Raw genomic sequence first — 13,687 nt, 5'->3', positions numbered from 1 at the left:
GGGACATGCCGGTTTTGTCCCCACTGCAGTGGGAAGCCGTTAGTTAGCTGCAACCACAGCAGCCACCTGATCGGATTTATATTTCAGTAGAATCACTGGCCGCAGAAGCCAAGGGCTGTGAGAATGTGAGAAGAAGGGAAGTTTAGGTAAACGGTGGCAAATGCTGCAGAGGCAGCAGGTTTGATGAGGAAACAAATTCATCCTTTGGATGTGGAAGCCAACAGTCAATGGTGACCTCAAATAAGAGCAGTCACAAAGCAGCGGTAAGACAGGAGTCAGTCTGAACTTCTCACCCAAACATAAGTCAACCAGGGTCTGACAGTCAATGGTGACCTCAAATAAGAGCAGTCACAAGGCAGCGGTAAGACAGGAGTCAGTCTGAACTTCTCACCCAAACATAAGTCAACCAGGGTCTGACTCCAAGCTGCCTCTCCAACCTTAACTCTCCACTACTCTTACACACACACCTAGCACTACACAGAACAAAAAAACACTATCACAACCCACATGTCCACCTCCATGCCTCTGTTCAGGGGCACCCCTGCCTGCTGGGCCTTCCCACCCTGCTCCAAGCAAGCTACCTCACCCTCTGGACTTCACCAGTAAATACAGAGACCACTGCAATCCTGGTCTCCTCTCAACCCCCATGGGACTACCACTTTCCGGCTTAGACCCCTGATATTTACACACATCTCGTTTTGGAAATGTTCTCCAAACTCTTCATGAACTCCGTCACCAACGTAGACGGGACTACACACTTGCTCTAGATGTCCAAACACTTCGTGAAAGGATGTACACACACTAAATGAACACCAAAGACCTAAGTCACTACAATCTCCTGTCACAATTTACAGTAACACACATCAGGTGCAGAGTAGCAGAGCTAAGATCCCACGCATTTTCACAGTATTTCTTTTTTTAAAATGTGTCTCTTCTCTAAAGAAGATATACTGAAGGGATTTTGAGATTTGAAATCATTTGTTGCATTCAGAGTGCAAAATATCTTCAGCATATACAAAGTCATAAATTATTAGGGACTAGATTAAAGTAGATCTAATCAAGGTAAAAAATAATACTAATAATTGAATCACCTTAGAAGCATTCCTTCCTGCACATCTCAGAGGTTAGGGGAAAAGGGGCAAAAAAATTCCTTCCTCCACACAGGGATCTGATTGCCAGCCAGCTTGACTGATTCAAAATTTACTACAATGTTCTAAAAGCTACCTTACGGCTATATTTATTTTACAGGAAAGCCTTTGGATCCCATCACAACAGCAAATCAAACCCGATGAAATATTTTATTCACAAGGATATTTTTGTTTTATGTTTTACCTTCAACTTCTTTTTCATTTCTGAAGTCTCTTGCATCTTCTTATAGCCTTTTATCTCTGCGGCCTGAATGGCAGTCTTTGATTTCAAAATGTAGTTCAACAGCTCTGCACTTGCAGCATCAAACCTGATTTAGGATTCAGATGTTACTGTTTGTCATTCCTATTCTTATACTGTTTCACTTGGCTCAAGATACAGAGCCATCAAAACACCCACCAGGCACGTGTTCTCAATATGCCTCAAAAAAACAGGCATCATAGACGTAGAGTAAGCACACCAAATAAAATCACACATTTACAATTAAAAGTTTGAAAAGAGGAATAATATTGTCACGTTAATAAATAATTTTTAAATAACTGAATAATTTTTAAACTTTGTACGAAATCATTTGTATTTTTATAAACTCCTATAGATAATGAAAAAGATTTGATTAGAAAATAACAGGAAAAAGCAGGGACAGATATTCTTAAAGTCAATGCCTCCTTTAATTTAACATTAATTATTGAGTCCAGCGTATGCCAGGCACTGGATTGGGCTCTTGATATGAAGGTAACTCAGACACAATCCCAGCCCTCGTGGAGCTTCCAGTCTAGTAGGGGCAATGGAAAGTAACAGGCAAATCACAAGAGAACTGGCCAGGTACTAATGCCCCAGGAATTCCCAGTAAGGGCTCCTAATTCAGTCAGGGAGGGATGGCTTCCTGGAGCACAACAGTGATACGATGCCCAGGAGTTTTCCTTGCAAAGAGAGAGCAAAGAGAAGGAGGACCACACTGCAAACAGCAAGCGGCTAGGCGTGGCTAGAACAGCGAGTACTAGGCAGGGGACAGGACCACTTCCAACATGGCAGAGAGCCACACCAGCCCGTTCCTGGAAGGTCCTGAAGGACCATTCCGAGTGTGACATGCCTTCCAGACCCTTTAATACCTTCAGTCTGCTGTAGAAACCACTATTAGCTTGTCTTAAAATGGGCTGTCCGAGCAGATGTGAGCTCAGTACAGTTTATAACACATGCTTCGGAAAAGGCAGTTTATTTCCCTTCTCTTCTCTTGGTGATGCTAGTGGCTGTTTTTACCAGCACAGGGTATAGAGGGACAATTCTTTCCTATGATGGATATCTCTGTTAACATGACCTGAAACCATTGCTGCTGTATAAAAACCAAATATTCATAATTTACCAGAAACACTTTAAGCTGTTTCCCAAAAAGAATCAGACAACCTGTGCTTACCTCAAAGTTCCTAAAAATCCCCAGGAGTTGTGTCAAGACTCTGGGTAGAGTCCTGGTGAGGAAGACCCACTGAACTCTACCATCTATAGCTATGTGGCCTGGGGCAGTTATTTAAAACCTCCCCGGTGCTTGGGGGGCTCAGTCGGTTAAGCATCTGCCTTTGGCTCAGGTCATGATCCCAGGGTCTACAGCAGACTGAAGGTATTAAAGGGTCTGGAAGGCATGTCACACTCGGAATGGTTAAGAAGACTCCACACTGTAGGCCCACAGAAATGGGAATATGAAACCCCCTCCCATACTGAGGAGGCACCATACTGCAGAAGGCTGGTGCAACTCTATTATCACCCCAGAAAACAGAACTAGTACACAAGGGTAGACGTGAAGGGGGCGGACTTCAGCTGCCCATAAAAATAACCTTTCGGATAATGAGATCTCACTGCCTTCTATCATAATGAACTGGACATACACAAGCTTCTATTTGTCCAGGAATTAACTAAAGGAATTTCTGCATCAATCAAATCATGGACTGGAAGACTATGGTACTCACAGCTGCTGGCCCAAGCAACAGACACTCCCCTCCCCACGTTTCTCTCTGCTGTCCAACTCCCCTAGAACACAATTACAGAGACCAAAAAGGCCAGAGAGTCTCAACCTCCCATGCACCCAGGGTGGGGCAAGTGACTGAATCCTGGCCAATGAGACCATGGAGGAAGTTAACCAATGTCTTCTAGGCAAGGTCTTTCTCCCTAATTTAAGAAAAAAAAAAAAAGACAAATAAGGGAAAACTGCCTTTCCTACATATATATATACATATATATATGTATATATACACACACACACACACACACACACACACACATCAGGTTATACAAGGATGTTCTGCCCAGTGCTACACAGGATCTTGGGACCACGAGAGGACAAGCACAATGGTGAAAGGCCACATACTCGGAGAGGCAGGGTGGCAGGATGCTGAGCCCCACCATCCCGTCAAAAATGCCCTGTCTCCGGACTTCTCGTAATGTGAGAGAATCAATGACCTCATTATTTAGGTCACCTTTGGTACGGGATTCTACTTCCGGCAGCAGAGTGCACTCTCTACAACAAGCTCATGTTTAAGATTTTTATAGTTCTGCACCCTTAGCCTTTTACAGCGTTCCCTGCTGCCAAATGCACCAAGTCAGCACTGGAGAGACACAGCGCCAGATCTACCGGGCAGAACGTAAACACTCAGGAAAGAAAAGATCTAGGCAACATTAACATCAGCAGCATCTTCTTCCCATGCTGCTTGGTTCCACAGGCAAAGGGTCCACAGCTGTCGCCTGCACCTTGGAGGTGCTCTGGCCCGGCAGGGAGATGCTGCTGGAGGCAGAAACACAGCCTTATTATCAAAATGAAAATCATCCGGTAAAATTGGAATCCCGCTTCGTCTGACAAAAGCTACATTGGGGAAATCATATCATTTTTATTCAGGCCCAAAATAACTGCCCATTTATCCAAGCACTGGGATTCTCCCATAAAAGGGAGAGAACAGAAGGGCTGATTTACGGCTCGGCTGCTCTAGCCCGGGTGAGGTACATTACGGGGTTGTCACACAGCCCAGCTCCACAGAGTAACAGCCATTAGCAAATGCTCAAGTTATGTAGCTGTGATTAGTCCTTTTCTAAAGAGCCTGAGTTTCCTCTGAATCAATAAGACCAAAAAAACACACATTTTATGTCAAAGACAGATCTTTAAGCCCAACATAAAGAATGTGTTCATGAATCTGACAAAAGAATTAACAAAGAAGAAAGAAAATGTGAAAAAAGACTGAGAGGAAGAAGGGGACTACAAAGGAATGACTTCCCTGCATTTAGTACTTTTGGATGGCAAGAGGAGGGAAGAGAAGCACAAAGAATAAGGAGATGTATCTAAAGCAAAACTACCAGGGTTCTCACAGTGAAAGAAAGCATAAACAAGGAATCATGGACCGCCCTGTCCTCCCAAGGTAGACAATGGAAAGGAAGAAGGAAGGGTTCTGGCACACAGTTTTCCAGATTGAACACAGGATACATAAAATCACCTGAGACATTCAGATGCTTAGCCACTGTGGGGAAGGACACTCAGAAGAGTCAGGGGCAGTGAGGGGCTCAGCAACTGAATTTCCATAACAATAATGACATCTAAATTGGCATATGATTAGTGATGAGTACAAAACACGTGATGCACGGTACTGTGTTTGGAAAATTTCTCTATCTGTTCTCACTTTTTCTTAGCTTCGATATCCACAGGAGTCTGTCTCTTCTTTGGGGGAGGAGGAGGTAGTTCTTGCTTAGACCTTTTTGTGGTTACTTGTTCTCTTACACGAACAGTCTCCAAAAGAGCCTTCTGAGGAATCTGGGACATCCCCAGCTTTGCCACAGCCTGAGTCACCTGAAGTATAAATCAGCCACATGTTTTAATGTTTTCTCACTACTTTACTGAGATATAATTCACATGCCATACCATTCCCCCTTCGACAATACACAGTTCGGTGGTTACCAGTATATTCAGAGTTGTGCAACCATCCGCACTTTCTCACTGCACAACAGTTTTATCATTTCCCCAAAAGAAACTCCATACCCATTAATAGCCCACCACTCCCCATCCACCTCTCCCCCCAGGCCCTCATGACTACTAATCTCTTTTATTATCTCTACGGATTTGCCTATTTGGGGTATTTCACATAGATAGAATTACAGTGCATTTAATCTTGGGACTGGCTTCTCGTGGCTAGCATAGTATTTTTTTTTATTTATTTTTTATTTTTATTTTTTATTTATTTATTTATTTGCCAGCGAGAGAGGGAGAGAGTGAGCACAAGCAGGGGAAGTGGCAGGCAGAGGGAGAAGCAGGCTCCCCGCTGAGCAGGAAGCCTGACTCTGATCCCAGCACCCCGGGATCACGACCTGAGCTGAAGGCAGATGCTTAACGACTGAGCCACCCAGGTGTCCCTGGATATTAGTAAGTTTTTTGAAGATCCATTAAAATTTACTTCAGAAAAGTAAACATTTTTTACATGGCAATTTCTCAATTTTATAGTAAGCCAGGTGTAAGGAACCTACTTTTTAGTTTACAGTTTACCTACTATTCTTTTATTTCATAAAAACTAAAACTAACCTGAACATTTAATTTCCACTTCATGGCACAACATACAATCCAAAGCAAAAGGTACCTGGTTGGAGGAATCTTCTAGTCTCTGAACCAAAGAATCCCATCTCTGAGTTAGTTCCTCTGAGTCACTGTTGATCTTCTTAGATGCCTTGGGATTATCAAGTAATTGACCCACATCCTGGCCAATCTCACTCAGCTGATCCAATGCTTGACGTTTCATTTCCATGTCTTCCTTCAAGATCTAGTATTTCAAATATTTATTAGATGACTCCCTCTTAAAAGGACTCTATATTCCTGCTCCCCAGTCAGGAAATGTAAACATACATTTTATAGTGAAATTTACTTGCTATGCAGGTCACTAATGCTAAAACATAAAGATTCCTGGTTCTAGATCATTAGATGGCGGCATTCTAGCATTGGGTAACGAGTCATAATCTGTATTCACTAAACTGCATTAGCCAATGATATAAAACACTAAAATATCACAGGCTTACAAGACAGATGTTGACATTGACACCACTTACAGCCAGTCGTCGAATGCTGACACTTAGTTCCTTTTGGTCTTTGAAGTTGCTGGTCTGGACTTTATTTAAAGCCTCTTCTTTTTCAGTTAGCCAAGCTTTCAACAAGCACTACAAGTAATAACAAAAGTGAGAAATATATTTGGAGAATCATTTGGTAATTCAATACCATCAGGTACCCAAATATCTAACTTTTATGCTAGTGGAGGCTTCACTCTTACCTAGGGTAGGAAGGACTTCAAACACTCAAGCTCGAGGCATGAATGGCCTAGAAATACATCTTTCTTTAAGACATTATCCTTCTCAGATTTGCAACAGATCAACCTGACATTAGCCCCACACCTGGGTAATTAAACCTAATTCCCAGGAAGGTAGGTGGATCTAAAAGGCTAAATCCAACAACTATCCAAATCTCCAAAAGAATCACATTATAACTATCTAGAGGCAGGGGGAAACTTGGGAATTGTCCTGTCCCAGCCCCTCATTTTAGGCAGGAGAGAGAGATAAGGCATTATATGTCCAAGATTACTTGGTTAGTTAATGAGAGAATCAGATCAAAGACCCACACCCCAAACCAGTGGTTTTTCCACAGCATCATTCAAGAAAACCACACTAATGCTCCAGGTTCAACAGCAATTGTGATTAGAAGGGAAAGTTTAAGGATAGTCCGAAGCCAACATAAAAATATTTAAACCTCATGAGCCAACATGCAGAAGATGTTTAGTAATGTAGAAATATAAACTTGAAAGAGGGGTGGAAAACCACATGGCTGCATTTGGATAATTCTTCCCAAAATATAGTATCTGTTGCAGAAGCTCTTTTCTGTATAGTTGGAGGAGAAAATCTTGGTTCTGTGTTAGCAGTAGGATCAATTCTTTCCCCAGCTGTTTTATTTATCAGTTTATTTAACAATTATTCCTTGCCTCTATATTCCCCCCACCAAAGAAAAAAAGGTGAACATTAAGAAATTAAATGGCAAACAGGGATCCTGTCCTCAATATAGTAAAAGTGGTAAAATATGCGCATAAGTAACTATGATAAAAGAAAGTGCAGACACCACAAAAGATATATATATAATAATTTTATATTTATAATATATAAAAATATATATTTATGTAATAGAAAATATTATATAATGGTGTCTGCACTATATTTTAATTTGGGAATTAAATACACACACACACACACACACACACACATTAAATGTCACGGCAATTCCAAAGAAGAGACGACTTCCAGATTTAGAACAGTGGGGGAGGGAGAGGTAGTTTATAGATGACCTCATGTTCCTTGAGGAAGAGGAGAACTCAGAAATGAAAAAACTGGTAAAAGGATATTCAGTAGCAGATACGACACCTTAAACAAAAACAGAGAGGCTAGAAAACAAACCGAATACATTCACTTTTTCAAAAACGCGAAAATAAAACAACACACAAACCATGAGGAAGCTACAATGTACTGTGCATTGGGAACAGAATAGTGAAAAAAAACCAGCACCGTTCTCGTAGTACTGACAGTCCAGGAACGGGCTACAAACTGGGAATTCGGGGTTTGAACCTGGGTACATGGAAAGACCGAGGGAAAATTAAAGTTGGAAAGGGAGGTTGGCGTCCTTTATGGAATATCCTGCATGCCACACTCACCCTAGGCCTATCCTGCGTAAGATTGGAATTAATTTCTCAGAGTCCATTTCTAACTATCGTAAAGCCTCTGCAACCAAGTGAATAGATAGACTCCTGAAAGACTTTTTCATTCAGATTCAGTTTATTTAGTCTCGTTCCATGCAAAAGCAAATTATCTGTATATTAAGTACCAACGCTGGTTCCAATTCTACATCTTAACAAGATTCTTCCATCCCTAACACTAGCAGAAATCCACTCAAAGATTAGTCTTAAATCGGAAGTAATACAAGTGGCCAAAATACTAGTCAGTCCCTATTTTTAAAATATTTTTTAATTACCAAATTGAAAGTATTTCTGAATTTTAAATTATTTTACTTAGTAGAAGAGTAACACGATGGTTTTCTCTAGCAATCAATGTCTCCTACTGTCATTACTGAAGTAAAAGTTAATTATTCTCTGTGACTCTTTGGCCTGAATACAAGGGTCCAAGTAAATATAAACATTTATAAAGTGAAATGTAAATATTTCAGAAGTCAGAATAAGATCCATCAAAGGATTCTTAATAAGAAAATTCTGGCCAAAGACTGGGGGCAAGAGGTAGTGATTGATAATTTCTACTGGGACAAATTTTGCAACCTACTTTTTAAGATGTTCTCTCTGCCACCATATTTAGTAAACCACAAAACATCATACACTTGTTTTTATCCCTTGAAAAGAATATAGTCGCTTTTTGTGGATGGAAATGCATTTAAAAGAACTAAATGGACACTGAAATGTGGGAATAAAGTATCTGCCTATTTTCTAAAACCACAAATGTCTGACACTTTGGGAGAAAAGTTTTGCTTATTTGTATTCTGTTTTGATGGTTGCTCTTCTGGAAGGATGGAGGGTAGGCAAAGGGCCACCCTTCTGACTGAAAACTTTAAGTGGCAGCTTTGTGCCAAAAGTTCATTTGCCATAGTAATCCTTATTGGAAAAAATACAGTACTGATCCAGTATTAAATTAATGGTGTTGCTAAATAATATTTTCTTGTTAATTTCAGCAGTTATTCTGGTTAAAAATCAAGAAAAACTGTGATTTAAAATTCACAAAGCATTGAGTGGATTAATTTATGCATTATTTACTAGGCACTACAATGTTGATACAAGTTCAAACACAATACCCAACACAAATACAATAAAAAAACATAATCATGAAAGTAGAATGTCTAAATACTAACATTCTAAATAATGAACACATCAAATTAAGTGTTACTACAATGAAGCCATATAACGCGATTTCAATGAATAAGCCACTTGATCAGTTAGTTATAAAATGCATAGAAATCTGATTTTGAAAATAATAAACATTGTGTATATTCCTTTCAAAGGAAAGTAAACAAGACAAGTTTATCATAATGCCAACATTAAAGATAGGTTACTTTTCACCATCTGTCTTGCCCATTATGGATAACAGTTTCATACCTGTTCTTCCAATAATTCCTGCCACAATATATTGATTTCTTGTAACCTATTCCAACGTTCCTCAGTCCAACGGCACACTGCTGTCCAGCGTTCACCAAGTTTCTAGTAAAGGAAGAAACCATCCTTTGTCAACAGAAGCTTAAAAGATAGTTACAATAATCCTTAAAGAAATTCATGACATCCATTGCTCTTTACTACAGAGTAGCAATTTATGAAAAATATTTTTAATAAAAATTGCTTTAAAATAATACAGATGAATCCTATAAATTTATAGATGAGAAAAACTAATTTCCACAGAATTTAACTGTTTCATATTACATAGCTAGGAAGTTGATCTTTAACTTTTGACTCTAAATTCCTGCTCTTTCCGTATCAGTGGTTTTTATATGACAATTTGACATTTTTACACATATCTTCAGAACACAGCATACATATCTACTTTTTTGTGCTTCACATTTTTCAGGCTATAATTATCTTTTCAAAAAATTCATTGCATCAATTAGCCACCTTTTATATGCCAACAAAATTTTCATATGGAATACTAAAATTATGAAAAAAAAATTAACCTTATAAAAACTGTTTTGAGTTTCTGTAGATTAAAAAAAAAGGTTAATTGATTTGTTCTGTTTATATTACACAAAAATCAGGAACAGAATCTTAGGAGTATTAGCAATGCTAAATGAATAAATTTGGTTGTTTAAAAATCATTATTCATGATGACTTTCCCAACAAATTATTTTATTACCATTTTATAAATAATGATTAACAAATGTTACATTTAATTTCCACATTACTTACATGTGCAAGGAATTATTTAATTCCTATTATACGATTTCAATATTTAATACCAGAGTAAGCTTTGTAGAATGTGAAGGGTAGAGAAGTTAGAGCCAAAAGACAGGACTCCAGTCTTGGCATGAAAATTCATTGCCTACTTAACTCTCAGTGGCATCACATGACCTTTCCGAATCTCAGTCCCCTCACTATTAAATAGGCAAGACATGAATGCCTACCTCTCAGGTTACTGTAATAACTAAGCACTACTCCACCAAAAAGTCTCAGAACCACTGGCCAACTTTAAATGTTATAAAAGAAAAAGAATTTCAAATGATAAGATTATAGTCTAAAAGTGACTGAAAATCATTTGGCAACATCATATCCAGTAATCCAAATACTGTTCAAACAAAATACCAATAAATCTTATTAAAGACTTGTAAAGATACCCTATAGCCTTTGTGCAAAAAGCAGCTATTTGTTGGGGTTCCCAAAACTGTTGTTGAAATTCACCCACTGATCTACCAAAGAGGCAGGGATATTTAACCCTACATAGCTGAAATTCTCAAACTTCGATATGCACATAAGTGCAGATCCACTGGCCCCACTCCCAGGGATTCAAGTTTGTGTGGAGTCCAGTTATCTATATTTTAACAAAGTCCTCAAGCTGTTTCCATTTTGCACGAGGAAGCTGGGGACCACCAGCAGCCCTGCCCATCTACCCTCCACCCCCAAGGCAGCAGGAAAGGAAAGATACCAAGGTATTCCTGTAAACCCACAAGCTGGGGGACCCCAACTAGGAAGTCCAGACTAAAGATTAGAGTACTCCTCTAAATGAACAGCGAGACAGGACCTGAACAACAGGGGTGCCAAATCAGGGTTTCAGACCACAGGGTCCTTGCAAGTAGCCCATCTCCCGGGTCCATACCTGTAACTGATCTTCGAGAAGAGCAGCGGTGCTCTCACCACTGTTTTCATCAACAATCACCACCATGTGCGTTAGTGAATTTACCTTCACCTGTTCAGCCTCAAGATCATTTTGCAAACACTAGGAAAAAAATGAAGATAACACCGTTATTTCTACTCTTTTCACATTTACCTATTTAAATTCCACTCAGCTGTCAATAGTAATTAAGGACACTTAATGAGGCATCGTGTTTAAATTTCCCAACATTACCCTAAGTGTTCTACTAATGAAACAAGCCCCTTATACGTTTTTACATTTCATTATGAACCAAAGCAGGTTGAAAATATCATCACCCTTATTTACAAGTGCTGGCAAAAAAAAAAAAAAAAAAAAAAAGTGGAATAGATGGCTTGAGTGAATATAATAGAAATTAAGATAAGAACATAGACTTTGTAAGACAAAAAAAATATACAGAGTCAGATCATTTTAGTGAAGCATAACGTAAGGTGAGAGGTAAGTGGGATGGTATTTGAAAGTCAGAAGCCATTCAGATTAGCTGCCCAGGAAAGCAATGCAGGATATACGGACACCTCCTGTTCTCCCCTCTTCCATGGGAAGAGCATGATAGGCCATAAGATTTTTGTATATAGATAATTTATTTAAATGCTACCAACAGTGTTGTTAAATGCCTCTTGAGCTGTGTTTAATGTATCCCTAAGATTTTATTTATCAGTTATCTAGATATTCCACTGAAAAATAAAATTCTTCAAACAATTTGCAGAGAGGCTATTTTACTCTTCCTTTCCTTGACTATGAAAAGTTATCTTCTAAATTTGTGGCCAAATTATATTGTCTACCAAATTTCGATTCCTCGTCTAGTGCCTGATACTCTCCTCTATCACAGAAGAAACACAGCTTTCATTAAGGTTAGGTACAGATAAATCTGAGGGTTTGCCTCTTTCCCCACACCCTGCATTAATGCCAATACACTAGGGTCCTTAGCCACTTATGGGTCCAAAACAAAAACCCATGAGAGCCTTATGAACACTAAGTACTTTCATAAGAAAACTACACGTACTTATGTAAAATTTCACCTGCACTATCACACAGGGCTTAGAAAAGCCACACCCCCAGGAACTCCACCCTATCAGACACCTAAGAAAAGAGAACACTGAAGAAGTGTCCCCTCTCTGCATGAATGACAGAAGCCATCAGCCCCTGAGAAGGCTGAGTGCTGCCTTTTCATATTTGATAAGGTATACAAGAAATATGAGCCAGATTTACTTTATGATCTTCTAGCAGCTTTTGTAAGGATTTTAAATCGTCATCCAGGGGGCAAGTTTCCATCTTTTGGATGCGTTCCTCTGTGAGCGTTAACCAGGCGGAGAGCTGCTCCAACTGTCTCTTTTGCAGTTCCATCAACACATCGTGCAGCCTGTCCGGGGATAAACACACGTCAGCCCCACTGCTTTTTCCCTTTGCAAAGGCAAACCCATGCTCCAGGCACCAAAGAAATGGGGCAAGGGAATGCAGTCTTGTCTAACCATTCAAAGTACCATTCAGTCTTTAAATATAGAAACAAGCAAAAAAAAAAAAAAAAAAACTTTTACTTTCTTCCTAAATGGAGTCAATTAAATGGAGTCAAAGGATGCAAATCACAGCCCCCTCTATTCATATCCAAATCATTGTTTCTTCAATCCGGAATTCCTGCTTATTAAATAGGTGGAAATTGCAATGGAATGCAGCTTGCTCCTTAATACACAATACATGAAATAAAATGAACCATGGGGAAAAAAAAAACTGCTCTAAAAAAAATGTTACAAAATGGAATTCTAGATAAATACTACATAGTCCTGTCTTCAGATAGAGTTCATGGTCAGCCAATTTTAATACTGTGAAGAGATAACTGTCCATAAGAAATGTCTTCTCCTTTTTTGCTAATTTCTGTCTTCCAACCTTTACCTTCTCATTCGGTTAACGTATCAAAGAGGAAACAGATCACACAAAATTCCAACAATATTACAAAAAGAAAAGTGCAAATTTTACAAGGCAAGTTCTGAAATTATCTTTTTTTTTTTTTTTTAAAGATTTTTTATTTATTTATTTGACAGAGAGAGGGAACACAAGCAGGGGGAGTGGGAGAGGGAGAAGCAGGCTTCCCCTGGAGCAGGGAGCCCGATGCGGGGCTCGATCCCAGGAGCCTGGGATCATGACCTGAGCCGAAGGCAGACGCTTAACGACTGAGCCACTCAGGCGCCCCAAGTTCTGAAATTATCTTGTCTTCACAGACATGCAGGCTTTAACTGAGCTAAACTGGGCAACACAGTCGATGGAATAAAGGGTTAATTTCTTTGCTACCACTCACCGGGACTGTCTGTCCATACTATCCACCCTAAGTGCCTCCCATCTAGCATTTAGCAGGGTCATTTGTTCCTGAATCTCAAACTCCTCTTCATCTGACAGAGTTCCTTGTGTTATCAGCTGGTTTCCTGCCTGTAGGACACTCCCCACACTGCTCTGGTGTGCAGTCAGCTCCATCATAAAAGCCTAGAAAGGTACATCATTTTGATTTGTGAGCTGCTCATTGAAGAAAAAAGAAAATCTTATTAAATTGTTAATGCCTAACATCAGTGCTGCAGAAAAAAGTAGCCATGTAGAGTATAAATAAAGTAGACTTTGATCCAATTGCTTAAGCGCTGAATATAGGAACTAA

General features: G+C 39.5%; 1 protein-coding gene across 1 annotated transcript in view; it reads right to left on the bottom strand.

The window, feature by feature from the left end:
* UTRN (utrophin) overlaps window positions 1-13,687 on the bottom strand; it is a 467,571-nt gene that overhangs the window by 328,154 nt on the left and 125,730 nt on the right. Inside the window, exons 11-18 of the mRNA XM_081829379.1 lie at window positions 13,340-13,521; window positions 12,259-12,409; window positions 10,996-11,115; window positions 9,294-9,395; window positions 6,211-6,318; window positions 5,748-5,927; window positions 4,800-4,966; window positions 1,333-1,456 (exon numbers count right to left, since the gene is read on the bottom strand). Coding sequence (XP_081685505.1) covers window positions 1,333-1,456; window positions 4,800-4,966; window positions 5,748-5,927; window positions 6,211-6,318; window positions 9,294-9,395; window positions 10,996-11,115; window positions 12,259-12,409; window positions 13,340-13,521 — 1,134 coding nt within the window. The remainder of the gene's footprint in view (window positions 1-1,332; window positions 1,457-4,799; window positions 4,967-5,747; window positions 5,928-6,210; window positions 6,319-9,293; window positions 9,396-10,995; window positions 11,116-12,258; window positions 12,410-13,339; window positions 13,522-13,687) is intronic.

Source organism: Leptonychotes weddellii, chromosome 8 (genome assembly GCF_054177405.1).
Source record: "Leptonychotes weddellii isolate Sample4059 chromosome 8, ASM5417740v2, whole genome shotgun sequence".
NCBI classification, from domain to species: Eukaryota; Metazoa; Chordata; class Mammalia; order Carnivora; family Phocidae; genus Leptonychotes; species Leptonychotes weddellii.
Note: the sequence above shows the minus strand (reverse complement) of the source record. Positions and strands in the feature narration are given on the sequence as shown.